This window comes from Punica granatum, chromosome 6, assembly GCF_007655135.1.
Source record: "Punica granatum isolate Tunisia-2019 chromosome 6, ASM765513v2, whole genome shotgun sequence".
In the NCBI taxonomy this organism is placed as follows: Eukaryota; Viridiplantae; Streptophyta; class Magnoliopsida; order Myrtales; family Lythraceae; genus Punica; species Punica granatum.
Window position 1 is genome coordinate 21,345,459 of NC_045132.1, and position 27,045 is coordinate 21,372,503.

The 27,045-nt window shown below is 39.1% G+C and overlaps 4 protein-coding genes across 8 annotated transcripts; all 4 read right to left on the reverse strand.

Moving 5' to 3' along the window:
- Positions 1-16: 16 nt before the first annotated feature.
- Positions 17-4,102, reverse strand: LOC116210665 (clp protease adapter protein ClpF, chloroplastic). The gene is given in 10 exon segments (XM_031544631.1): positions 17-455; positions 569-609; positions 697-742; positions 977-1,089; positions 1,537-1,612; positions 1,614-1,710; positions 1,802-1,896; positions 2,238-2,297; positions 2,545-2,965; positions 3,910-4,102. Coding segments are annotated over 9 exon segments (1,014 nt in total). The 5' UTR covers positions 2,875-2,965; positions 3,910-4,102; the 3' UTR covers positions 17-299.
- Positions 4,103-4,722: 620 nt separating this feature from the next.
- On the reverse strand, positions 4,723-9,703 carry LOC116211196 (protein GDAP2 homolog). 5 transcript variants are annotated; one of them, XM_031545457.1, is made up of 15 exons: positions 9,548-9,703; positions 8,649-9,115; positions 8,055-8,132; positions 7,709-7,764; positions 7,485-7,604; positions 7,316-7,386; positions 7,095-7,188; positions 6,729-6,932; positions 6,380-6,631; positions 6,025-6,133; positions 5,724-5,791; positions 5,443-5,512; positions 5,290-5,364; positions 5,089-5,171; positions 4,723-4,976 (listed from the first exon to the last, which is right to left on the reverse strand). In XM_031545457.1, the coding sequence occupies exons 2-15, from the start codon at positions 8,979-8,981 to the stop codon at positions 4,898-4,900; spliced, it is 1,692 nt and encodes a 563-aa protein (XP_031401317.1). In that variant the 5' UTR covers positions 8,982-9,115; positions 9,548-9,703; the 3' UTR covers positions 4,723-4,897. The 5 variants fall into 5 exon arrangements, 4 of the variants coding, with proteins under 4 accessions (XP_031401317.1, XP_031401315.1, XP_031401316.1 ...); XM_031545455.1 differs by having other exon boundaries at positions 5,089-5,180; XM_031545456.1 differs by lacking the exon at positions 9,548-9,703 and adding an exon at positions 9,272-9,520 and having other exon boundaries at positions 5,089-5,180.
- Positions 9,704-9,901: 198 nt separating this feature from the next.
- On the reverse strand, positions 9,902-11,841 carry LOC116211198. The gene is made up of 4 exons (XM_031545459.1): positions 11,547-11,841; positions 10,864-10,953; positions 10,674-10,770; positions 9,902-10,286 (listed from the first exon to the last, which is right to left on the reverse strand). Exons 1-4 carry the CDS (start codon positions 11,776-11,778, stop codon positions 10,148-10,150), a joined length of 558 nt encoding a protein of 185 aa, XP_031401319.1. The 5' UTR covers positions 11,779-11,841; the 3' UTR covers positions 9,902-10,147.
- Positions 11,842-20,102: 8,261 nt separating this feature from the next.
- On the reverse strand, positions 20,103-26,556 carry LOC116210671. The gene is made up of 4 exons (XM_031544638.1): positions 26,048-26,556; positions 24,237-24,472; positions 23,127-23,832; positions 20,103-22,964 (listed from the first exon to the last, which is right to left on the reverse strand). The coding sequence occupies exons 2-4, from the start codon at positions 24,468-24,470 to the stop codon at positions 20,896-20,898; spliced, it is 3,009 nt and encodes a 1,002-aa protein (XP_031400498.1). The 5' UTR covers positions 24,471-24,472; positions 26,048-26,556; the 3' UTR covers positions 20,103-20,895.
- Between the last annotated feature and the right edge of the window lie 489 nt (positions 26,557-27,045).

Sequence of the window (27,045 nt, forward strand, 5' to 3'; positions counted from 1 at the left end):
CGAAATTACCGAATCAGATGAATTTTTACTTTTTACGATGAAGGAAGTGAAAGGAGCTTCCAGTGGACAACTAGTTACACTCATACACAGTAACAGAGATTTCTGTCATCTAGCCCCCATATCCTCATACGATATGTCGTCTAAAACTCAAAATTAAAGCAGTTTAAAAGCAACGAGAATCAGACTCGACATATGGTAACATGAAAGCAGACGAGGGAGAAGTTCTCGTGTACCGACTGAATGAACAACACTCAGATCTCTTAAGAGTCAGTTTATTGCTGACAAACTTGAGACGGGCCCTAAACACTCTCACCGCCGTCCTCATCCTGAGGGTCAATAGGCACTTCGTGCCGAGGCCTGTTGTACTTTTCTCTCAGTTGCTTGATCGGGATGAAGTCTCCAACAGAATCTGTCCCGTAGAATAGGATGGAAACATAGGGATGATCTAACCTCCTCTGCCATATCACATTGAAAAAGATATAAACCATTAACAAGAGACAGTGAGAAGGAATGGGGATTCAATCACAAAGGCATGTTTTAGCTTTATCCGGTTTCTTTTTGCACTCACCAAGTCTGGCTTTTCGGGTGCAACCAAGTTCTCCTCAGCAACTGCAATACGGAAAAAATTTATAAAAGGAAAAAAAAAGCTCACAAGGAGATTTCCTTCGTCATTAATTCACATGTTTAATCCCGTACCATAAGTCACTAGTAGGTTGGGAGCATCATGCACATCGACCAAGACCTGCAAAGGAGAGAGGACAAGATGAAGAAGAAATTCAGGAACATCCTGGAACAGCCAATGGTTTCCCTGAGGTGAAAATAACTGTTGAATTTTCAAAAAGCCCCACTAATTTCATATCATTAACAGCAAACGGAAGAACAACCAATTGATAATACAGAAAATGTAATAATGTGAAAAATGAAACGTGCCAAGAAATTGTCACGTATAATAGCTATGCTGGGGGATGTTAATGACCTGGTAAAATGGTTGACTAGAACCCTGGACGAGCTTTTCAACTTGTGCCTTTTCCATCCATTCAGTCGATTCACAGCAAACTGGATCCATCCCACAAACAACAGCTCGATAACCTAAAGATGGTACTTTATCAATCTGACACTGTAAAGAATGCAAAACTGAATAGCTCATCTACTGAAAGAAGTGACTATTTGGTAACAGGAAGAAAGAATATATGAAAGAAGATAGTCCATCATAATCTCGCCGTTTGTTATACAAATTCAAAGGAGAGCTCCCGAATATACAACTTCAATCAAACAAAATATACACGCAGAAGAAAGGAAGGTATAAGTCAAATCTCAAAACAAATCACCCGCTAAAAGACAATGTATTTCAGAATAATCTAAAGAAAGTACAACAAAAGAGAAATCCGTTTCTTTCTTTATTTCTTTTTTCTCTTCCACATTTTAGATGAAATAACTATTAGTTGAAGTACTCTAATATGCTTGATGAAACACAAAACTCTAATTCTAATGCAGTTAGAACAGTATAAATGACAAGGTGATGCATTGATTATCTACCGTATACTTTATGCCTCACTTTCTGGCCCAAGCGAAATGCATACTCGGCCTTTTCAAATGCCAGAGCTTTAGCTGCAGGCAGCTAAGGACTCTGCCTCCATATTAGAAATTTCGTCCCGCAGCTTAGCAGCCAATGCATAGTTTTCGCCTTCAATTGCTTTTTGCAAATCTGCACTGGAGACATGGAAACAGCACAGAACCTACAACTAAATCGAGAGATTAATCGTCATCTTTATTCAAAAATACTGATTAACATAAAAGTTACCGCAGTCTTATAAGGCTTATAGCCTTATCCTGAGCCTCACTCTTTGAAGAAGATCCCCTTTTCGCTTCTTGCAGCTTAACCACTTCCGCTTCAACCTTCAAATAAGGCAATCTTATTTATGGGTGGGGTAAAAATTTTAAAAATAAAATAAATTAAAGGATCTAAGTATTTGCATGCTTGATATTATTAGAAATATTCTATAATCGAATAATTTGGAATTAGAAAATAACACTTATAAACTCCCCCCCCCCCCCAAAAAAAAAAAAAAAGGAGAGAGAGAGAGAGAGAGAAACAGTGTACATTGAATTAGACAAGAAATAAGATTCAGACTTTAACATTTCCGTAACATTATGGAACAAACATGAATCTGCTCATGAGTCAAGAAGAAAGATTGTCTTGAAATCAACTGATATAAGCCTGGGCTTTGGAGCCTAACCTCAGTTAGTTTGTTCCTCAATTGTTGCGCAATTTCATACTCCTCCACATTTAAAGCATACTGCCATTATAAAACATGAGAACAGTTAAAATTCTGAGCACAATTGGAGGAAACCTCATACAGTTCAATAAATAGTTTATATCCAAGAAAAGATTCCCAGCGGTAAAAGAAACTGTACCCTTTCATTGCAATTTTAGATTCTAAATGTATGCCTGAAGATTAAAGATAAAATCCAATTTAGATGACCCATAGTAATAACTGCTAATGGAGACAATCGAAATCTGAAGATGGTACTAACTTAACCAACCTGTACACGAGTGGCCAGGTCCAGCTGGAAAAAGAAGATGAGTATATCCTCATTAGCACTCTCACTACGCTCTGAGCTCGCGTCCAAACCCTTATCACCCCCTTTAAAGAGCCACCCTGCTCTAACCTTAAACTTGTTTTGTCTTTGTACATTGGGATTACCAAAAGAAGATAACCTCTGCACACACTGGTTCCAAAGGCATTGCCTGTCAAACGTAGAGACCATAAAGCTGCTCTTCGTTGGCTTGAAATGTCGACTTGTTGAAGAGTTTGTTCCATATACTCCACTACCACCAGAAGCTGTCACCGTGCTCGATGACAACCCTTGCATCTTTTCTTACTGCACCACAGTGATATCACTCTTACTCTTCCCCTTCCAACCAGTTCTAAAACTGTTTTTGCATCTGCACTTTAGACACTGCCTCAGAATAGAAAGACAAGGAGCAGATTTTATCAATATATCCAATAACGAATATCTGTTAAGTGAATTTTGATCAGTGTTCTGATGATGAATCCTACACAAAACTTAATCACTTAGCATGCATGATTCAGCGTTCCTGATTATTAGAACAACATTTCTTGGCAGCTTATGGTCTTATCTGGGAGGCGGAAATGAAATATCTCAATGTTCTGTTATGGTATAACTTCTCTTCATGGAAGATGGTAAATATCAACTAAAGAAAAGAACCAGTATCTCCATCATTAACAATTATCAAATTTTATCTTTTTCTCGGGTGCAAGTAAAAGGATAAGCTCGAATCTCTCATTCCCATAATTCTGGCTTTTAAGACTTGAAGGGGCGATTCTCGCCCAGGCAGGGGTGGGAAAAAATTTCCTCCAAAAGACTTCCATCGTAGCAGTTGATTCGCGTCGAACTTGTCACAATCAAAGCGAGGACGTGCCAAGACCAAACCAGCAGCACAGATTTCCCTAATAAAGATGAATCTTTTCTACACCCAATAAAGGGGACAGCTTTCTGCTTGTGGGTAACTGGGGAAGGGGAACGCCTATCGAAACTAACACCCCAATTGAACACAGAGAAATGCACAGTCAGGCGCCAAGCAATATGACAATGACAAAACATGACTTCGGGCCGGATGTCAATGGTAATTTGAATGCTATAGCAAAACCCACAACCATGATTACTTCCTTTTCCGCCATACAATCAACAGCCGCAGCAAAAATTAACAAAGAAATTCAAAGGGATGAAGAAAATCGCGTTGCTGAACTTGAAACTCTCTCAAGAAGGGTTATCGAATGCAGAGAACCCCTGGGGCTTTGCCAGAAGGGTCGAGCTAAGAACTGAACTCACCAAGCTGAGCTTTGATCATGGAGAACATGTACCGAATGAATGAGAGATTATTACCGGAGAAATGAGAGCGGCGACTTCAGTATCAGTAGGGCCGGAGCTCCATCATCATCGTCCTCACATCACAGCACTGAATAGGAGAGGAGAGGAGAGGAGAGGAGAGGGCCGAGAGGCAGAGGCGAGTGCCGAGGGAGTGAGTCAGTCTCCGCCACGTGGATCCCCGCTAAACTCAGCTCAGGCTTGAATCAGAACGAATCAAACCGTAAATTAAATATTATGTATTGACATCTATTATTTTCTTCTAAAAATAAAATATGTAATGAATTTTCTTTCAAAAAAATTAATCGCCGAATATCTTTTTTTTTTTGGTAAATAAATCATGTATCTATTAAATACATATAAGCCATCCTATGTCGGTTTCAATTCAAATTACATAAATTATAGTCATGTAAAAAAGTTGTACAACGCATGGGAACAAAAGCTAGAATTTTCCACAAATTATTCAGATATTAATATAAAAAAACCTCTTTACTATTATAGTGCAATTTAATATTCAATATATTCTTATTTTTTCATAAATTATTCGAAAATATATTCTTATTTCCAATGCAATCATTTTTTGAACTGTTATATTGCAATTGTTGATGAGTAAAGAAATAATTAATTGATTATCCTACGATCAAAAACTCATTGCACCGTACAATGATCGCCGAGCCTTTTCTATATGCTTCTATCTATGCTCCGACCGGTTATGAGTAAACCCTCTCTAATGATAGTATGAACTGATAGCAAGCAAGTGCCCTCATTGAAGGCGATGGACATGAATTCAGAATTTTTTTTTTTTATACATTAACACTTGGACAAAAAAGATTCAGAAAAAAATGGTGACTTCTTTATTTCTTCAATCATACAAATACAGACCGTGGACATATTTAACCAAAAGGGGGAAAAAGGATATCAATGAAAGAATATTGATACAAATAATTTAATATCGATTCGTTCACGGAAGGTCCCGATCAGATCTTTAACTCCGATAAGTGAATACTCATTGTCGAGGATTCACGACAAACTTCGTTCTGGGGTCCACAACGAGCCCCTTCCCTCCATTCACTTCGATATCGTGCCTGCAATTTTTTAATAAACGTTGGTAGGAGCTTAGAGTTTCGTTTAGTGAATAGGAACACCACAACAGCTCAAAAGCGGTTCATAGGGAGCGACACAAATGAAGAACTCAACTGGAATACAAAGTCGGGAATAGTCAGCTGCTCACGGGGTACGTATTTGAACAGTTGGAGGAGCCAATCAACATATACCACTTTCTTCCACACCTAGAGCTTAATTTTATCAGTTATATTCACAAGCAGTGTTGCTTACAAAGGAAGGCGCATAATAGATTCGAGGAGTGCATAAAGTAGAAAGAGCAGAAGTTGAACGCACCGCACTGTCCACAAACAACTGTAGGGCGAAAATTGAGGCCTTTAGGTGGAAAGTTGGGTGAAGAACATATATTGCCTACAAAAGAGCGAAAATAAATAAATAAGATGTGTTTTGAGTTGCATTCAGAGGGGGAGGAAGCAATGTGATGCATACATGTAAGTTACGCTGGTGTTTACGACCGAGTATTTGTTGTAATCTCCTTATCCATCCCAGATCAGGTCGACTTTTGTTCGATAAGATCAACAGGGTTAGGAAAATTTACATTGACCATCTCATATTTGCATGGAAGGGAAACCGACGCAATAAAATGCAATAGGAAAAAAAAAAAGAGGGAAAAGAAGCACTATGCTTCTCATTAGGAAAATTTTGCTATTTATTTTATTCATAAATGTTTGTTACCCGATGCTTATTTTGAAAGTTCATCCGATACTTACAGCTGTAAAGATGCTGCAGAGTGAAAATAGACTATTGAGTAAGGTTTCTGTATCAAGGGCTCGAACTCCTGAAACACAGAAATCAACAAAATTTAGTTCTTTATCACATGGAGCATGAGTGAAATCTAACACACGGCCTTACGGCCCCATTAGCTCGGGGATAATTACATAAATAATCTCCATGAAAGGCTAAACCATGTAACTTTCTTAAGGATCTCTCAGACAATTCAAACAAACCAAAAAAAATTTCTTTCTATTAAAATGTCTCCTCGTGAAGAAAGAATGGTTGTATGATAATTACCTTCACAACATAATGAACAAATCGCTCCAGATTGAGGCAGCGCAGCAAAAAATGAGCTCCCACCACTACCATTATTGGCCGACCTTCACTATCTACCCCTCCACGGTATCTGGAAAGATATAGTAGGCCAATTTTGAGTCAATACTAGAACTCTTTCAGGCATAGAAATTGGACCAGTAGAAAGACTTGAAGAACATAACCAAAAGGAGCTTCTTGTGAATTATCGTGTTGGACGGTCCTGTCCATCTTTATGGTATTAATAAGTTGCAAACTATTCGATGTAACTGTCCTCAAGTTATCAGTATATAAGATAGAAGTATTAGTATAAGTAGAAGAAAACTGATTAAATGCTTACAAAATTTTCATCTCTGCAATATCAGAGAGATTAAGAGAATTAGCTCTAGAAAGGTATCTTGAATGAAGAGAATATTCTTCAACTGGGGATAACAAGAGGCCTCCAAAGTTGCCAAATCCAAGCATTTTGAAACAATTCCATCCACTTTGTGATTGGGCTGATTTTTCCCATAGCTCCTCCCGTCTTTGATCTGGATCTCTAATCGGGGACATGAAAGCAGGATCTAAATATGAATCCAAGTAGGATGAGTTCCTAAAAAAATGGCAAGATTGATGGTGCTCAGTACAGAAGGCAATATGGCATGTGCAAAATCCTTCATGCAATTATCATTCAAGGTGTTATCTATGACCTTCTTATCAAGCCAACATTGCTGGCAGGAAGATCTACTGGGGCTCGAGGAGGCTTCGAAGGTGCCTTCTTTGGCAAAGGTTGTATTCGTATTTTACGTTCATCTATAATTGCCCCACCGTTCTCATCCCCCACATCTGCAGGAAGCTTCGATATTGCTGCCTGCTCTTCATCTTTATCACGGGGAAAGTAAAACGGAAGCAATCTACGTCGCAACACAAAGAGAAGACACTGTCATACGCATGTATCAAAGACAAAGCATGAACCTTCAAAGAAAGAATAAAAATTCAAGCAATCTGAAGGCTTCACATCATCCCTTTCGAACTCCCAAAATTAAACCCCAGAAGGATAGAATAACATTAACAACCTTTGGTAGATCTCTGTATCGGAAGCTTTTGTTGTGCAGAATACAACAGCTGTGATTTTATCCTTTTGTTTCTCAAGGAAACGGCGAACAGTTCCTGAGAAATGAAAAATAAAGATAAATATGTATGTAATAAAGAAAACAAGCAAACATTATTTAGCAACTGTGGAGATTAGTTTGTAGCTGCAAGATTAAAGCTGCATAAAGCAGCAAACGTAACTCACTGATAGCAACATGGGCAGCTGATTCACGAGGATAGTTCTTTGCTTCAGTGTATATGCAATCCATAGCAATGCTGCATTTTACATGTCAATCAAGATCCAGCATAGCCAAAAATGATGGAAGACGAGAAAAATTATGGAAGGGTAATCTGAGCATCCGCCCTCTAACAACCTCTGAAGCCCCTCCTCAATGAGAAGTTCAAGGCAAGATCTATAGCAATGACTTAAAGCATTCTCTGCAGCAGTATGATATTTCGCTGCATATTTTGGACCAACAGTGTGCATCACCCTCCTGAAAAATTACAATGGAAAACAAAATTTTCTGTTCTTAGCCAGAAACCTATAGATGAATGAAGTATTGATTTGAAGCAAACATAAAACTTCATTTTTGCAAACCTTGCTGGAAGATCGTGTCCACTTGTAACTTTAGCCATTCCTGTTCGACATCCACCCTAATTTCCAAAAGAACATCATATAGAAGTGAGGAGTTAGGCTCCAGAAAATCCTTTATCAACAAAAGCAACAATTTACTAAGCAATGCTTAGAACAAAACCGCATCAGGAAATATGCATATTGCTCAGACTGAAAAATTATGCCACCAAAGACGCATAGTAATGTTTCGCATTTATTGAGCAAACCCATATATATTTTGCAACGTGCCAGCTCATCCATATTAGTATAGGATTTCGCCTGAAGTAAAAGATTCTGGTTCATTCCATTGCTAATAAGCCAATTAACTTACCAGAGTAGCACACTCTTCAGCAAGAGTGGGCCCGGCTGTGGCATGCAAACCAGGACTACTGTGGTCTTCATCCAAATTCTGTTGATTGGAATAACAAAATTGAAAAGAATTTCAGACATGTTTCTCTTCAAGGGAAAACCACTAATAGTTTTTGACGAGATCAGTATTGCATAAAGTGTACATTAAAAAATAAAAGGGTTTGCATGATAGAGAATACACAATGGATACCGTACAATGAGTTAACTAAATCGATATGTGGTCCAAAAACAGTAAACCCCGTCCTTTTTTAGTTACTTAACCAGAATATTGACTGAACAACCTTCAAGTGATCTTTGAATCCAATTTCATAGAGAGGTATAGTAAAATTTTTAACTGAGGCAAATGATTATTTTTCATCAAGATCGATGTTTTTCTAAGTTTGAGAAGGCAATATTTCAATAGGCCAGGTGACTATGTCTTTATAATCTTGCACGATCAGCAGACCTCAGATGAGGAATCACACACTCAAGGGAGGTAGAGCCAGAGCTTTGATCTCATCAATAAAATCCCATCGTGTTTGACAGATAACTAAAGGGGTTAAAAGTGATGTATCACCTCATTTGTAGAGTTCACAACAGCATCAACTTCAAGATTCCATGGGACTCCCCTCCAAATATAAATCTTGGAGTTAATCTCATGGTCCACCGGGAACTTCGAAGGCGTCCCATAGCTTGTGCTTGCCACACTAGTAATAGATGCAAGAGGATCAGCAGAATCAGATGTGGATAACAAAGGTTCTTCGCTCTCATAAGCCACGGAATTCCTATGCCCGGCATCACCCCACCGAGGCACTTGACTCAGACTGACAACACGAACCCTGCTCTCACTCGTTGATTCGGACAAGGACGTGGCCACAGCGCGATAAGCATTTGCCACTTTAACCGACATGCTCGGGCCAACTGAGTGTGATGTCTTACAATCACGTCACTTATGACACGAGAAGCAAGCTACTCAACAAATTTCACCATTCAGTAACCCACATCATCTCCGTAAACTCAATCCCAAAATTGAACTGCATCTCCCTGGTAACAAGGACAGTATGAGAATGATTAGTTCAGATCAAACACTAACCCAGGAAATTTCAAAACATCAAAGCCAGCGACCAGAATACGATCAATCACAGCAAATACGGAGCTCCCCGGAACAAAGGAGGAGTTTTTCACAGTTTGGGAAACTACCCATCAACAACAGATCCAAGCAATAGCTGTGCAAGATCGATTTTTGATATCAAAAGGTTTAAATTTTCTCAGCTCCCAGACATCTATCAATCAAAGAGCTACCGTCGATAGTTCCACCAACACAGGAACCAGAATCAGGATTGTGATCCTATTGGGTGTGATGAGAAATGGAAGGTGATGAATTCAAATTGAAATAAAATGGCGAAGGAAGATATCACGGAAGAAGCCATGGCATCGATCTCTAGCTATCGATGGAGGGATGGGTTTTACTCTTACCTGGAGACTTTGAGACAGAGAGAGAGAGAGAGAGAGAGAGAGAGAGAGGAAACAGGAACGAGAGGATTGAAGGTGTCGTGCACAGGTGACGACGTCGAGCTCCCTATTCCAGACAGCTCATATTTTTGTCCATGTCTTGTCCAGAAATAGATGCAGCAGTTCGGGACGGTTCATTTCTTTCTTTCTCGCCTTCTTTTTTCCTTTTCCATTTTCTTCCTTATTTTGGGCTAACATAATTGAATTATTTCCCCTTTACATCACTTCTATATTATTGATTGATGGAGTTCTTAGAGGTTATTTTTCATGTTGAAATCGGCACATTATCATTAGTTTCGGGTGAGGGACGTTTCGATGTCGACTTGGAAGATATGCGGTTTCGAATAGTACAACCCACGGTTGCTGTGAACATAACAGGTACAGTGCAGTCAATCGTGCATCAATGTCATGCCACGACACACTATGCTGGAAGGAAGTACAAGCATACGGTCTCTTTACATTCGGAAATTCGGGATTGTCAATCAAGTTCAGATCTCAGCCCCATCCTGCGGCTTGGTTTAAGGGTGACTTGTGGGAGCAGACACGAACTGCAGCATAAATCCCTCACTGTGCTCCGGTCTTCTGCTTTAACATAGCGATGAACTTCTCTCGGTCTTCTGCAGACATGCCATCAGTCGAACAATCCCCTACTCCCCACTCTGCACCGCGGAGGCAGTACTTGTCGAGTATCTCTTGCCGGTTCCTAAACAAAAACATGCCTCATAATCATCGACAACACAGTTTCTGAACAGGTAAATGATCGAATCCAAATAAACAGTACGGGAACATTGGAGCTAAGAATTACAAATTCCGCTAGTCGATTTGCTGGATATACAAAAGATGGATGGATATATCAAGAAAAAAAGAATACCGTCGAATAATGCATGAGCTAAGCTACCTGCTTTCATCATTTTACAGGTCTAGATGCCTTCAAATCATTCAATCATCCGGATACAACTACCACCGGATGAATGAGCGTATTACTATTAACGGAAATAGTCTCGACTATGACACATATTAGTTCTTAAGTAAAGCAATTCGAACCAGGTGCTGTCAATGTAAATATATGATGGAATTGCTTGAAAATTACTTCTCTTTGTTCAGCTTTGATTTCTCAAGAAACTTTTTGAGCAAAGGGGACTCCTTGAACCTCGCATCAAACTCGGCATACTTCTTCTGGTTCTCTTCTGCAAATCAACCAAACTCAGGGAAGCTTAAGCCCGTGTTATACTCATTGACCTGGTTCAAGAAAATATAGTGAAAGAGAGCCATAATCGTACCGTTAAACTTAGTGAGGAAATCGAGCTGTGGAAGCTCAGGCCCTGGAACGGATTCTATCCCGGAGAGTCCCGACAAAAATCCCGCTTGCGCTGGAAAGGAAACACGAAGAAATTACAAGAATAAATAGGTAGACTAACTGCAAGATGTAGTGAATAAACCCTGTCATCTCTCGAGAATGCGAGAAGGGGAAAAGTGAGCATCCAAAGAAAAGCCTCTGTCCACAAATTTTGAAGTCTTATCCCCGGCCCAAAAACTTTGCGGAGCCTTCGATTCCAGAACTCGGAATCAAGAACTACCCTCCCGGCAGTAACGATACTTCAAAGAACTTGCCCAATCGAGGGCCGAATCCTATGCTATTCTCATCTACGCTTAAGAGTATTTGATTTATTATTGCAGCATATGATGCCAGTTCTTATTTTCAGTAGAACACCCAAAGGATACTCCGGAAACTCAATTTCTGTCACCAGAAGTTGCACATCTTGCTCCTCAAACGTGAGAAGCTGTCATCACCTTGTTTTACTCTCAAGGAATTTCAAGCGGATCAAATATGGATACACGCCAGTTCTCTACTCCACCCCAGCGCATGCCATGACCGGATGAAATCTTTAGCTCGTGGGGTCGGAAACCATAGTCCAATAAATCAGAAAGTTCAGGGATACAGATACTCCATCCATTGAATTACCTGGAGACGACCACAGAAGAATCGCGAGGGAAGCTGCGACCGGAGTAGTCTTGTACACGATGTTGGTGCGGACACCAGGCGGTGAAGAAGAAGAAGATGAGCAGCGGGGAAGATGAGAACTTGACAGGCTCTTCTTACACCCAATTGAGAGAGGTTTAATGGGTCGGTCCCCATTTTTGGTGAAGAAGCTCGCTGGTGCAGATTTACTGGGAGGGCTCGAGAGCAAAGACATGATTGCTTTGCTCCCCGTAAAATCTCTCCCCTGAATCCGGGCGGGTAGAGATAAGAAATGACAGTTGTGTAAGGAAACCAACGGCCACCAAGCACCAGGCAATGCTCACATACACGTGTTCATTTAATTAATTTAATTTAGTTTAGTTTAATTTTTTTAATAAATTTTCAGGATAAATCCAGGTATTCTTAAGCCAATTAAGTCCCGATTAATCCAGTCGAGCCGGGTCGACCTACTACGTGATAAAGCTCTCACAGTGTAGATTTTCTGTATTCATCCTATTTCTAATACTTTATAATTCCAAATATGCCCCTGTCCCTTCAGATATCTTCCTTCTCATGCTTAGGTTGTGTTTGGTTTTAGAGTTGAGTTTTGGTTTTAATTGATTTATAATGATTGTGTTGTTGAATTATGAAGAAAAAAATGTGAAAAAGTAACGAGTAGTTGAGAGAATTCGGAAATTTGATTTTGTTGATAATATGATCAATGACAAGATTTTTCTATTTCATTTGGTGTAAAGATTATAGTTGACATCGTTTGTGACGAGATAGCATACATGCTTTTGCAGTGGATGATATAAGTTACCTTGGTTGCTTTATAGATAGCTTGTACATACCCGAAACTTCTGCTGTTGTAGATCTCTAAACTGTATGATGATGAAATAGATTTATGGGGCTGAGTTACCTCGGTTTTATGCTGACCTTTGATGGTTAGCGTGCTTCACTTTAGAGGGATTTATCATTGCAGATTGAGATGAGAGTTCAGTAATCTCATCGATAACAATCGATGAGACTATTCTTAAAGAACAGATTCTACTCATCAGAAACGGTGTTAATCATCCCGAACTCAACCAGTGCCGCCTCGGCAAGCAACAAGATGCTCCTCGTACTGAGGGATGGCATAATAGACGGTTCCGATCCATTCAGAAATGTTTAATTCCAGGCTGGCAATTTTATAACATGAGGTGTTCCTGACACAGCTAATAGTGCTGTCTAAACATATCCAACCAGAGTAACATATTTAGATACATTTGAACTTGCATGACATCTCGATCTTTCAATGCACTTTGTAACATGAAACATACCGAATGAATATAGTACTCAAAGGGCTATCAAGACTTTCATACTAACTGATTGATTCACCCATGTGCATTATCACCGGCGACGTAAATTGAAGGAAGGAAAGAAGCCTGAATGGTACATCACAAATGGCTAAGATGTTACTTGCCATGGAGACGTGAAGTTAAACACCCCAAGTTTCAACTTCACAGCACAACCAAAAGATATGGCAAAGGAATCGAGACAGACTCAAAGAAGCCTTTCCGAAATGTTTCTCACCTCATGAAACAAGCGGTGGCTGATCATATCTAACCTTAACCTCCAAGGTTTATCCACTGTTCTAAGCTTTGTATTCCGCTTCCATGAGAGACCCATGCCAACATCAAATCGTTCTTAATAAACTGGAGTTTACATCTGCTAAATTGGAATCTGTTGGAGGCAAAGTCAACCAACTCGCGAGGCTCAAGTTTACTATGACGTCCATGGACATAACCTTGGAGCATTTTGAGTTCAATCCTGAAGATAATGGCGAACAAGTTTCTCGCTTCACATTCTCTTTGAGTTCGTGCAGCGATGGCGGCAATTCTTTTGCCTTCATCGTCTTCCATTGCACAAGATTCTCCACTGGTGTTAGCACTTAAGTGAATGTACTTGCTCTCGTACTGTGCATTTTCACTTGACTCAAACATCGTCGACTCCTGAACGGGATTGTCTATTGAGTTTGCCCTTTGATTGCACAAACTCTTCAAAGTTTGCTGTATCTGCTGGTGTTGTTAAGGTTGTCGTTGTTGCATGCATATTTCACGAGTAAGAGGAGCGGGGTCTTCGCTTGAAGAGCATAAACTATGTGCTTGTTTGGGGTGATAGTTCTTCAATACTTTCTAAATGTTATGATAAAAAGAATAAAAAAAAGAAAAAAGAAAAAAGAATCGTTTTACATACTAGTCTATAGTATCATATAAAGCCAGAAACTCTATTTTCGTCTCACCTTCAAGTTCCCAAAATACCCTTTTCACATAAATTTCAATTTTTATGGCCACTAAATTGAGGTTATTATGGTAATTAAACAAGAAATAACTACTCAACCTAATGAGAATTCTTTTTTCTTTTTTTGGATAGACACGCTGAGATAATTTTAACCCTTCATTGGCCGACTTGGTTCAAACTAAATTAGTCGGGGTTCATTTGGTTTTCGTATATCAGAATACACATTGGAAATAATAATAATAATAAAAAAAACGAAATCTTACATAGGAGGTGAAGCTGGAGGGGATTAGAAAATAATTTGTCGCTGATAAAAATTCTCATGTTGGTTTCGAATTTACAAATTGTGCCATCCATGGAAACTTGGGGACAACGGCGACTGAGAGGGGTGCTTGAGTCCTTGAACCTAGCCGTCATTGCACCGGTAAGATTAGCAGCGGGTCGCAACCTGACCTGGACAGTGGTGGTTGGCATCATATTAGATCAGACTGTTGCTGCCCGAAAATTATTGCACTTCATAAAAGAGAAAGGAGGTGAGGGAGAGAGGAGCGGCGGCGACGCCAGCCACCTCCACTCGAATCAAGGGTGTTGGCGACCTCCGGTGACCATTATGTTGTTAAATTTTGATATTTGAAGTTTTTGTTTTGTTATTTAACTTTTAAAATGCTATTAATTAGGATCCATTATATTGATCATTCCATAACATTCTACATAATACTAGTCCAAGCATGCTCCCAACCATTATCTAGGAAATGAACTACACATAGGATTAAAAATCTTGTCCAAACTCAATACGAAATCCTATCCTAAACCCCGATTAACAAACGCAGCCTTAGGATTTAACGGGCTTGAATGAAGTGAGGTCCCTTGAATGATCAAGTTTGTCCTAGACAATGGCGTCGTAATCTAGTGTGGTGGCCCCATCCGTCGCCGAGATGATGAGGCGGTAGTTCACACCTTTCACCACTTGGGAATCGCCGCTCTTCACACTCACGAACGTTAAGCTCGCCTTTGACCTCTTGTTGTATTGGCTGATGGCGAATTTCGCAATCCCCTGGACGTATGGGTCGTTGAGGTCCTTCATGCGTGTCCACCCGCCTAAGCCTGTTGCGGAGAGGATGGGGATAGCAGTGGCGAGTAGGAGGACGCAGGCTAGGAGCCGCAGGCACCTCATTATTAAGAAGCAAGCCCCAAACTTTGAATGAAATTAATCTTAGAACAAAATTTCTTTTTTCTGTGAGAGCCAAGTAAGTTCAAGTAAATTTCGAGAAAACAAAAAACTAAGTTCAAGTAAATGTGCGAATTTATCGGGGTTTTTTGGATGCTTTGGAAACTGTGATTTGGCACTTTGTTGGAACCAAATTAATTTGATTTCAAAGACTTTTGATTGAATCTATAAATAAATAAAATTTACTTGGGTACATAATAAATTAGAATGGATGCATAACAAATGATTTTAAAAAATTTAGAAAATTTTAAAAATAAATATAACAATTTTTAATTTTTAAGAAATACAATTAATGTATCTAATCTCCTACTCACTATATATAATAATTAAAAGAAAATTTAAATAATATGGAAAAAAATTTAAAAACAAAGAATAATAATTAAAAATATTTAATAAATGCAATTAAATGTACCTAAATCTCTTACTAAATACAATTAAAAGAAAATTTATGTTGTAATTTCTTAATTATATATAAGTGATAAATGTATATAAACAATTAAGTTAATGTGACATTATAAAAATTGAGCCTAGCTTATAGAAATTGATATAAAAATTTTGATATTCTTACAAAAATTAATTAAGCATATATATAATTTATCATAAAAACTAGATATATATATATATGTATGAGCATATTAAAAAGTAATATTTAACGTGTTAAAAATAATAATCGTGAATCATAGAAATGATTCCATTTTAATAAATTCTAAAACAATAACAAATATGTAAAAAGAGTATATTAAAATTCGAGCTAATACCTAATATACATATATAAATATATGTATAATGTCTCATTATATAGAACAATAACAATCCTTACACACAATGGAAGATTATACAAATTGAAAAAATGATATCAGATAAAATAATAACAATCTTTATCTAGAAGTAAGATTCCATAAATTTTAAAATAATATAAAATAATAAAAATATATTTAAAATAATATAATTATATATAATACAAACTAAAATCGTGTAGAAATTAAATAAATTTATAAAACATAATAAAAACATTGATAATAAAATTATAATTGAACTATTCAAAAGTATTCATGCAACTCTATTGAAAATTATTTTTGAAATTTGATTGCTAAGAACTTATATTTTCAATAATAATAATACTAATATGTAAATTAATATCTTAAACTGTGATAATTATTATTCGTACAAAATATAAATATATGAACATAAACACGTGCAACGTACAAGATTGAAGACTAATCTATACATGTAGTTGACTTGTGAAAACATTGAATGCGCTTCGATCAATGGGAAAAGTAAAATTGACTTGTAACAACAATAAATACACTCCAATTCATGCATTTGAAAAATTATAAATAGATAAATCTAAATATAATATATAATAGCGAAATTTAAAAAAAAAACAGATTTAACAAGGCTGCGCCATGTGTCATCGAAAAATTAACAAGGTGGTGCCATATTTCAGACTCTAAGGGCCGTTTGGATTCAAAGTTAAAGTTACTTTGATTTTGATTTTGATTTTGATTGTGGAAAAGGACAAATGAGATGTGATTATAAATTTGACCTGGGAAACGTGTGTTTTTGTTGTATAGTGTGTTGAGTTAAAGTTAAAGTTAAAATTTTTGAATTGAGAAATGTGTATTTTTGTTGTGTAGTGTGTTGAGTTAAAGTTAAAGTTAAAGTTAAAATCGGAAATCTTTGAATCCACATAAAACATTGTCAATGTTAAATATCATTGAGGATGGAAAAGTGTTATGTTAACATGTCAAATGAAATAAGATATTATTTAAATAATATGCTACTAAGGTTACAGTATAAAATTCTACGCATCCACTGGCTTTCATGTCCTAAATTCGTCATCGGCAGTAGTCTCCATCTCCGAGGGCCTTTTCTCAGGTGTGACTTTGCATTGATGTGCGATGAGAAGAGAGTGTTATGGCCGTTTATTTTCAGGATTAAAATCACAAAAATTTTAACTTTAACTTTAACTCAGTCCAGTACACAATAAAAATACACATTTCTCAAGTCAAAAATTTTAATTTTAACTTTAACTCAACACACTACACAACATTTGTCATTTTTTACAATTAAAATCAAAATTACTTTAGAGGTTATGAAAGCCACTTTTTTTTTTGTAATGTTTGTTGCTGCAAGCTACATTTATGACGCAGTTGCATAGGAAAGGGTAGTTGCCCCAACAACAGCTTCAATAGACGAAGCATGGAATCTTGTGCCGAGCGTCGAAATCCCCATCACTGTCTGAAGGCTGCCGGTGGCAGTGGGTTTTAGTTGCCGTGATTGGTCTCTCCGTCGTGGTCACTCTGGAGTTGCTTGTGATTGTCTTACTTTCCTTTTACTCGATCAAACTCAGGTACTTTAGGTGTCACGGCCGTAGCCTGTTCGGACACTCTAGAGTTCATTGTAATCGTGTCTTTCAGGCCGTTTGGGCTTCTAGGCAGATAAGAGAGATGAGAGACACGATTACAATTAACTCCCTGTCTCCACATATCTCTCAGACCTTCTCGACTTATGGGTGCCCGAACAGGGTGCGACCGCGACTACGACGTCTAAAACTCATATGGATCAAGGGAAAGGCAATTGACGCAATCACAAGTAGCTCGAGGGTCGCCATGACGGTCATACCGATCACCACAGCTATGCACCTTGACTCGAACGAACTGTGTGCAGTCAATTTAGTAACGTGCAGGACTCTGACGCTCGATGCAAGGGGTTTGTTACAGCAGCTAGGGCAACTCCATTTTCGTCAGCAGTTGTTGGGCAGAAATCATGCAGCGAAATATCACAATAAAGCTGATTAGGAAGTTTATCCAGTACCGTCCTATACCATCCGGAGACTCAAATGAACACAGTCGATTGTATTCAAAAATCCTTGACTCTAGTGGACCGTATTGTATTTTACAGTAAACTGTGTTCATTTAGGCCCATTCCCGAACGATTCAAGGCAGGACCGTATAAATTTATAGCTGACTACTGCGACTAATTTCATCATCATCATTTTTTACTGTCTCTCTCTCTCTCTTCCATGTGCTTTGATCTCTGTTATATTATTATGAAGCTCGAGAATAGCTTTCGTCTCATTTTTACTTTTCATATTTACCCTTAGCAAATAATTTCCTTTAATTGATAACCTTCAAATTTAGAGTATTATCGTAAATTTAGTTACGTCATTAATTTTTCTTTCCTTTTACTTACTAATAAGTTTACCGAAATTAAAAATATAAATTTTAGGAAAAAGTATAAAAACTCTCACTGTGATTTGAGTTTAAGATAAATTACACCATGTGATTTTTCTAAGGATAAATAACACCATGTGGTTCACTTCATGAGACATAATGAACCTCATCGTTAATGTTTTCATCACTTTTGGTCCTCAAACATTTCTTTTATCATTATTACCTTTAAAATTTTGAATTTTTTGCAATTTGATCCTAAAATTCGGAAGAAAAAAGGGACAAGGGGCTTGGGCCACCGATCGACGACCCCGACCTCACCACCGAGGTTGCCGACACCCACAGAGGACTTCTCGAGATCCTAATCGATTCCGAGGCAGGGACCTCACCAATCTGCTACCCCGACCCCACCTCCATGGTCTTCGACATCCTCTTTGGGTGCATGCAACCTCGGTGGTGGGGCTGGGGTCACCAACTGACGGCTTCGACCCCTTTCCCTTTTCTCTCTGACTTTTAGGATCAAATTAAAAAAAAGTTATAAGTTTGAGGGTAATAATGGCAAAAATAAAAGTTTGAGGATCAAAAGTGACAAAAAAATTAACGGTGAAATCTATTATATCTCACGAAGTGAATCACGGAATGTTATTTGTTTTTAAAAAATCACAAAATTCAATTTGTTTTAAGCTCAAATTATAATGGGAGTTTTGTACTTTTCCCTAAATTTTATTATGAATACATTGAATATATATATATATATATATAATATGTGCATAGAGATCACTTTATATAATAAAACTTACCTAGACATATTTTGATTCTAATAGTGGGGCTTAATTTCATAAAATAATATGCACTAACCGTGTTCTAGAATAATATTAGTCCAATAAAATATAGCCCGAGGAGAGTCCTTGTAGAAGAAGCCCATGAGGAGAGGAGAGAGACACGTCCGGCGGGCCCACCAATCATGTGTGATTTTATTTTTTATTTATTATATAGAAAATCATTTATTTTGTTTAATATTTTTGGGGGGGAAATAGTTTATAAGATAAAAATAAAAAAAAAAGAGTTGAAAATGAAATGTGATTGGTCAAGAGAGTATCTAATGACCTGTGGACTCTGACCACACAATCACTTTCTCCTTACCCGACAGCGACCGCATTCTCTCTCCTGCTTCCTCCCAAAAAGAAAGATCTCCTCTCTCATTCTCCTCTTCACCTACACGCTCCTTCTGAAGCGTCCACTTCACTCGCTTCCATTTCTTTCTCATGTTCTTAAATGTATTTAATCAAAATCATCCAAGTTCTTTAAATGTAAAAAATAAAAAATAAAAAAAATTTACATGACATAGTGTTGGGGTGACATAAATTCAAATGTATAGTATTTTAATCCGATTATTTAGTAATAGATAATTGAATTAAAAACACCAAATGTATTACTGTGATCCATTCTCATATTAAATATATCCTAATTTTAGACACTATCCTATAATTTCATTACTAGAACCATAAATAAATAGATATTTCACAATAACGATAGAGTTTCGCATTAACAAGAAACTTTATCACTGGGCGAGGGGTTGGTGACTGACGAGGACGCTCCCACCCCCTTTGATTTCCCCAAATTTTAGAGCGAGGGGAATCCCAATCTTGAAATCAAGGGGAAAACGAACAAGGGGGAGGTGCCCCTGCCGACCGCCATCCTGACGGAGGACGAGAGTAGCCAAAATATAAATATTTAGGACAAAAATGTCAAAAGCATCAAAAGTTAAGAAACAAAAATGTCTTTTTCTTCCATAGCCTTTCACGTTCATATTGAATAAGATAAGTTCTGTTTAATTCAGTGCGGAGTTGAGAAAAAAAGGGAAATTCAAAGTACCAGAACTCGGCCGTAAGTTGATAGTATGCACTCAATCGACTATGCTATGAACAGCAACTGAAGATCTACAAAAGGATTGTATAGATTATCGAATGAAGATCGAAGATAACCGACAGAATTGATTCAACCAACTGGTTTATTTCTCTCTCTTCTAGTTGATCCAGAATTCGAAGTACCAAACTTGAAGCATTAGGAATGTATACCCAAAGCTAGCTAAGGATGGAACAGACTGTTTCATCTAGAGTATGGTTAAGATACGCTTAAGCCACCAACCACAACGGGCACTCCCTAAGTCTGAACCTCCTCCCACGTTGTCTCCAGCGCAATCAAGACTGAAACATTGGCAAGAGAATTAACTTTTTGAAGTCCCGTTCATAACACTGTGGCTTCGATGATCACAAGATTCATGTGTACAATGGAGCCGAATAGAAGCCAAACAAACCCCGTCAAATGTACCTGCCGCAGCTGTTCATCTTCTGCAACTGAAATAGTCCCCTTACCCGCCAGATTTTTTCCATGTCTCTGGATCTCTCGGCACAGAAGGAGAAGAACCATCACCCACGAACCCTATCGAGCTTATAAGTCCTTGAGAATGTTGATGGACTCACAAATGAATATTAACAAATACTTGCCATCATCCCGACACAATTTTCAGCATTATTCACGAAAGGTAACTTCGAAGACATCCACAGCAAGGCACCAGGTTTATGGCAAAAGAATGTACATGAGGAGAACAGATTGTTTCCTCCATAGCAGCCCACAGCAAGCACTCAAATAAACTGCAGCCATCAATCACGATTCACGTTAAGTGGATGATGGGAGGGTTACCGGCAGGACATCTCTGTCTGCGAGGCCTCCTCGTGGTCTTCCCCCACCCAGTGAGGCTTTTCCTCTCCTCAAGTCCCCCTGTCTCAATGTTATTAAGTTGCTGAATCAGCGGAGTCAGAGTAGGGCCTGGTGAACCAGATCCTGACGAGGGGCTGACGCTGACAGCTACAGTGGATCTCCGCCTTCCTCTAGCAGGCCCGTTTCTAGACGAGTTCCTCCTTGTCAGGCCTGACTGCCACGAATGGTAGCCCGTGGCCCTCATCAGTCCCCCAAATGTCTGAAGATCCTCAGTCACCTCGTGCCTCGATAAGGAAGCGAGCCCAGGGAGGATGTCCCTTTGGAAGTCCCTCCTCTGCCTTCCCCTCCTCGCCTGGCCTCTCCGGGGCCGGGCAGGAGCTGAAGTGGCAGCAGCAGACTCATCCACATCAAAGGTCTCTGGCACAAAAGGTTTAGGAAGGTAGTCCTCAGATTTGGTCTCAGTCAGCTTTAGGGTCATCAGCTCGAAGAAATCAACCTCTTCTGATGGGGATTCACAGTCATTCCCACCATCACTTTTGCCTCTCCAAGAGCATGCTCTGGGCCTGCTCTCATCGGGCACACCACAAGACAAGATCAGATCAACAAACCAGTTAAGCCGGTCTTCCTTGCATTCTGTCAAGTCCTCAACTGTATCACTGGCACAATCTTTGAGACAAGCTGACGAGATGGCAACTATTGCCTCTGCTGCTACTTTACAAAGGTCGTCCATTGATTCTTCAGGTTTCTGCACAGAGGTTTCACGAGGCTGTTCCAAAACCTGTCCTGTGAAAACATCATCCTCGTTCTCTGGGACTGCAGGAACCTCAAGATCTATGATAGGCATGTGCTTTCTATCGGTATACAAAACAGGCGGAGCCAAAGAAGTCTCATCCTCACTTAAGCATGAATTCAGATCGATAATCTGATGCCTTGAACAAGAGGACTTTGGAATTGGATCTGATCCTTTGTTCTGTACAATCTCTGTTCCAGCTGAATTTTCCTCTCTGGTCAACTCAGGAAAGGGGTCGCATGGCAAGTTAATGTCGAGTAGTCTAACTTTCCTCTCATTTTCCACGACTTTTCCTTCAGATCGATGAGAGAGGGAGTTAAGAGACGATGGCTCATTTTTGGGCCTATCAAAAACTGGCCGCCCAAAGAGTTTTCTATCACTCAGACATTCGCCCACATCAACCCTCTTTAGATCAGCTTCACTGGAACACTGGCCCCATTTTCCAGCTTCATTTTTGCTGGCAAGCAAAGGAGGAGATGAATCTAACAGCTTCGGTTCTCGAGAATTGAGATCATTTATGACAACCAGTTCACTCTTACCAACTGCTTTAGCTCTAAGCCAAGGCAGAGTCACCATCTCATCCTCCCGCTGCTTCCTTTCAACATTAGCAATCCCAAAACCTTGGGTAAGAACAGGATCATTTGGACCACTCCTCGGTATCACATTCAAGTTTACTCCTCCATCATTATGACTCTTAAAGTAGTCGTAGCTGAGAGAGGGAACGTGATTCAAGCCCGACAATTCTTTGGAACCCGAAGAAGACCCATGATAAAATCCATTTTGCCTATTAGGCAACTCACCAAAACCTGAGTTCGATGAAGCCACATTTCTGTCTTGCCACTTTTCGCTGAATATTCCATAGCTCTGAGCTGCACGCTGAGATGCCTCAAACTGATGAATTTCAACTGGCAATGGTTTCTGAGTTAAACTACTGCCTGGCTTTTCCCAAATAGACACCGACTGAGGCCATGAGGACTTGGACAAATCATCTGAGGAAGCGATCGGCAATTGACTCGGGAATTGAGAGACCAAAACTGATTCTGGGCTTTTAATGCTTTCAGACATTCCAAAACCGCAAAAGGACCTATCCCTGCTAAGGCCAACCTTTTGGTCAGCATGCGAGTAGGACGGAGTCTCGTGAACTTTGTTGAACAGACCTTGCATTTGCTGCTGAGGCATGTAACTGTTCGCCCAGACACCTCGAAAAACAGATTTCTTGCCTCTACCGTCCCCTGCAGTCGCAAAGATATCATATTTTATATAATTCAACAGGAAATAAGTAAAAGAATGAATGATCCTTGCATAACATTCGGCTCCTCTGAAGAATGAAAATTATGAAATCTCACATCTTAAGGCAACAAAAACCTTTACTGCAGCTTCACAACTAAGCTTACCAGGTTCGAGCACATGAGAGAGCCACCCTCTTCCTTTCACATCACTGCCTGAAGGAAAGCTGTTAGCAGTCTCAGTACGGTTTCCATTATGAGAGTTAAGAGAACTTTCAGGAGGTAAGCCTAGAAAAGATGGCTGTGATTTAGCAGACTCCCCATTAGAGAAAGGATTTGTGTCTTCAACTGAAACGGGCTCATTCAGATCGGCCATATTTCTGCCCTTCGCATCAAACTCTTTCTTTCCAAAGAAAAGATTTACACCATTCTCAGTTTTGGCTCTGTGGTCTTGGTCTCCGAAACTACCAAAAGTTCCCTGTGAGTTATCATCCTTGGGTGGGTCCTGTTCATCAGTATCAATGTACTGATCTGCTGGGAGATGAAGATCAAACATCTTCCTCCTGACCTTGGAGGGTCTTGACTCGGAAGTATTCAAACTACCACCATTTTGGGAAGCAAAAACAGTTTCCCCCTTTGCAGAACTGACAGGAGAATGCATGAACTCTGATGTAGAAGGCCTCACCTGACTCGGGCTTACTAAGGGCCCACTACTGATTTGCCATTTCCGAGCACCTTCGCATGTGTTATGAGACATTAAGGAGCTTGATGCTAATGATGTTTCGTTAGGAACCTGACTCTTCTGCAGGTCTTTCCTTTTCCACTTGTCCATCAGGACCCTCTGTCTCCCGTATAGACGATGAAGTTCGCATACCTGCAGGATGAATCGATGTGAAAAAAATGGGTTTTCTCAATTGCTGATAAAAGGAACAAACCAAAAGATGAACTGCTATACTCATTTGATATGCGTTATCACTGTGTTGTCCTACACATAGTTTTAAGGGTTCATGAGATTTTGGTCTCATCATATAGTAGCAAACAGTGCGAGTTCTAGTTTTGAATTTTAGCAAACCCTGTCTATGTATTCTGTCTGAATCTGTGCTGTGTTATTCCACACGCGTCAAACCCAAATTGAGTCCAAAACAAGCTAAACCCATGTAAATTTGACAGAACTAATGTCCAAACAAAAAGCTAAGCCAGCATGAAACCATCACCAAACAATTAAATAAGAAGAGTGGATATCAGGATAATAGAGAACTAAGGTGAAAGCAATCATACCTGATCCCTGAATATAGCCTCGTGCTCGAGCATTGTCTGTTTCACAATATCTTTGTCATATACAAGGTAGGCATCAGTAGCAGCCCTTGGTAATACACCGTTCTGATATAGCCCATTCTGAAGGGCTTTGTCTCCATAAATTATGGGCCAGCTACAACCATTAGAGTCCTCATTAAGGTCCCTCATTGAAAGATACGCTGTCAAGTTGCTTTTGATATGGACTTCTGTTCCCATTCCTAGCAGCGGGCAAAAAAACAATGTGATCAGGAATGTGCATGAAGAAATGCCCTGAAGTTTGAGAGCATACACAAGAACTAATGGATTGCCATATTATATAACAAACAGCAGAATCGGGATGCCTAAAATCATAATGCATGATATCATTGTTATTAGCTTTGTTTCAAACAGAAACATTGCAAATGAATTTATTATGCTCACTTGACTTATTCTGCAAGCAGCCAAATAAAGACAGCAAGAAGCAAAGGTATTAAATGAATTAGTAATTCGAAGAACGACAAAAATACAAACACCTAATAAATGCAAACACATGGGAAAAGATGATCTTCTTTTCCAGATTGAATTGAAACTTTCCATAAAGAAGGAACCAGAAAACGTTAATGTTCTCAGCAGAGGAAGTAACAGCCCCAAGTATATAAGAAAATCCTATTCCCCACCAATTATTTAAACCGTGTCATCAATTTATAAAGAAAATGACCGTAGTTCCAAGCTCACACTTTCTCTATATGTCTCACTTTGAGACTGGAAAGATACTCATCAGAGGTCTGCATGGTCTTCTCCATCCATTTGCTCAACAACTCCTAGAACTAAATGAAGTCATGTAGTGGAGAAGCTTAAGGATTGTTTTTTCCCCAAAAAGAAAGCACAACTTCCCAATTTCCATTCTGTAAAATTGGATTCCTTCTTGATCGGTCCTGCTGCACTTTCTAAGCTTACATTACAGCAAGAGAAACAAGTCTCATCTTACCAATTCGTGCATTTGTTGCTTTTAAACTGAAACCCCCACGACTTAACAAAACTAAAGCCCAAGAAAAACCAGACATTTCTGTCGATCTAAAAATAAATAAATTGATGCTGCCCCCCAGACAATTACACGAATACCAAATTTGATTCTAGAGTCTATTAACTCTCCAAGGCCTCCCAGTCCCCAAAAGCACAGCTGTACAACCTCCCATTTCCTTCACTAATTCACAAGCCCTCTGAGCACAGAGTTACCAAGCAGCAACTTCATTGACTAAGAGAAGGGCAATACCGGCCCTAGTCATATGCCACCATTTCCTTGTTATCCCTCAACGTGTCGAGCAGAATCGACGAGCACTCATGCAAAGAAGCCAGCCATCTCACAATCTCTCTAATCCAGTACCAAATTTCATAGAATGCCCGTGGACTCGGAGCTCACTCAAGAGCACTACAAGTTAGGAAGTCCTCAATTTCGGCAGGCCACATACGGAATTCCAAATTTCCAATCACGCTCGGTAGCATCAGTGAATAGCAGGAGCTGCTGGAGAGCTATAATCGAAGCTTATTCAACAACCAAAGACAAACCCAATTTCTGGAAACACCAAATCATCACTGCCGATATATTATCGGAGCAAATCAGAATAGGTGATTCACAGTCAACTGAGCAATCAACCAGATTAAAGACCGAAACCCAATTCACAGAATCATCTAATCATCACCACCATTAAGATACCACGAAAATAAATCAACAAGTCACCCGAAATAAAAAAGGAACAAAGGAAAAAAATAAGAAATAGAAAAAATTCATTTTTTAATTTTTTTTAAATTTTTACCTATTATTAGCAGCTGCTCCACCTCCTCCTCCTCCTCGTCCGCCCGAGGAAATCCCCCATGGATGGATCCAATCACTCAGCAGAATCTCCACATCAGGGGAAATTTTGGGCTGTGGCTATATTTTAAATGGGGAATGGAGATTTAAGGGGAAATTGAGGTGATAATAATGGGAAGAAGGATCAGGGGGGAGTGGGTTCCGACACCCAACAACATTGAACGAGCTCAGATCCTCTCCCACGGAACAACAGCGGGTGAGGGGAATAACATGGTCGAGTCCCCCTCGATCTGCTGCGGGCCACTCTCTCTCCCGTCCCTCCCTCTATCTCTCTCTCTACAACATAACAGGAGGAGAACAAAAGGGCGAAATGGAAGCTTTTTTTAGGCCTTCAGAGAGAGAGAGAGAGAGATCCCAGATAAGAAATCTTGGCACAAACAAACGACGTTCTAAGAACAGTGACATGAAATTTGTCAACATCCGGTCTCTTTTTATTCTCTGCTTTTTCTTCACTCTCTCTCTCCCTCTCTCTCTCTCTCCCCCCCAACACACACACATATTTCTTCTTGCCCCTCTATAGTGTGTGTACATATACGTTATGTAATATATTATTACACATATATCTTTTATATATATATATATATATATATATACAAAAAAAAGATTAAGTATTATTTATGAAAGCAGAGAAATGAATTTTGTGGGGGGGTTTTCAGGAAATGAAAAGAAATGGGCATTTCTAGATTCTCTCCTCCTTCCTTCCTTGCTTTTCGTACAGTGTATTATTAAAAAAAAAAACACACGAACAACCCCTCACATCCCCCCCCCATTAAATTACAATACATAATCACCAATATTATCTACCAATAATATAATAAAAACCTAAAAATCAAACATTTTCACAACTAGATATCACATCTGACAAACTGCATTTTATATGAATCGATTTCACGTTATATGGCATTATCTAAAACTTGTTAAAAAGACTACCTGATCAGGACT

Bases quoted from the DNA above. Each gene is read 5' to 3' on its own strand.
- LOC116211196 (XM_031545455.1), bottom strand. From the start codon at position 8,981: ATGTCGGTTAAAGTGGCAAATGCTTATCGCGCTGTGGCCACGTCCTTG. The intron at 8,133-8,648 runs GTGATACATCAC...TCCAATCAACAG, and splicing joins TTGTGAACTCTACAAATGAG to AATTTGGATGAAGACCACAG. The intron at 5,365-5,442 runs GTATGCATCACA...GCTCTTTTGTAG, and splicing joins AACACCAGCGTAACTTACAT to GCAATATATGTTCTTCACCC.
- LOC116210671 (XM_031544638.1), bottom strand. From the start codon at position 24,470: ATGGGAACAGAAGTCCATATCAAAAGCAACTTGACAGCGTATCTTTCA. The intron at 23,833-24,236 runs GTATGATTGCTT...TTCATCCTGCAG, and splicing joins AGGCTATATTCAGGGATCAG to GTATGCGAACTTCATCGTCT. The intron at 22,965-23,126 runs GTAAGCTTAGTT...TTGCGACTGCAG, and splicing joins CTCTCATGTGCTCGAACCTG to GGGACGGTAGAGGCAAGAAA.
- LOC116211198 (XM_031545459.1), bottom strand. From the start codon at position 11,778: ATGTCTTTGCTCTCGAGCCCTCCCAGTAAATCTGCACCAGCGAGCTTC. The intron at 10,954-11,546 runs GTAATTCAATGG...TTTCCTTTCCAG, and splicing joins TCTTCTGTGGTCGTCTCCAG to CGCAAGCGGGATTTTTGTCG. The intron at 10,287-10,673 runs GTAATTTTCAAG...GTTTTTGTTTAG, and splicing joins TCAAAGCTGAACAAAGAGAA to GAACCGGCAAGAGATACTCG.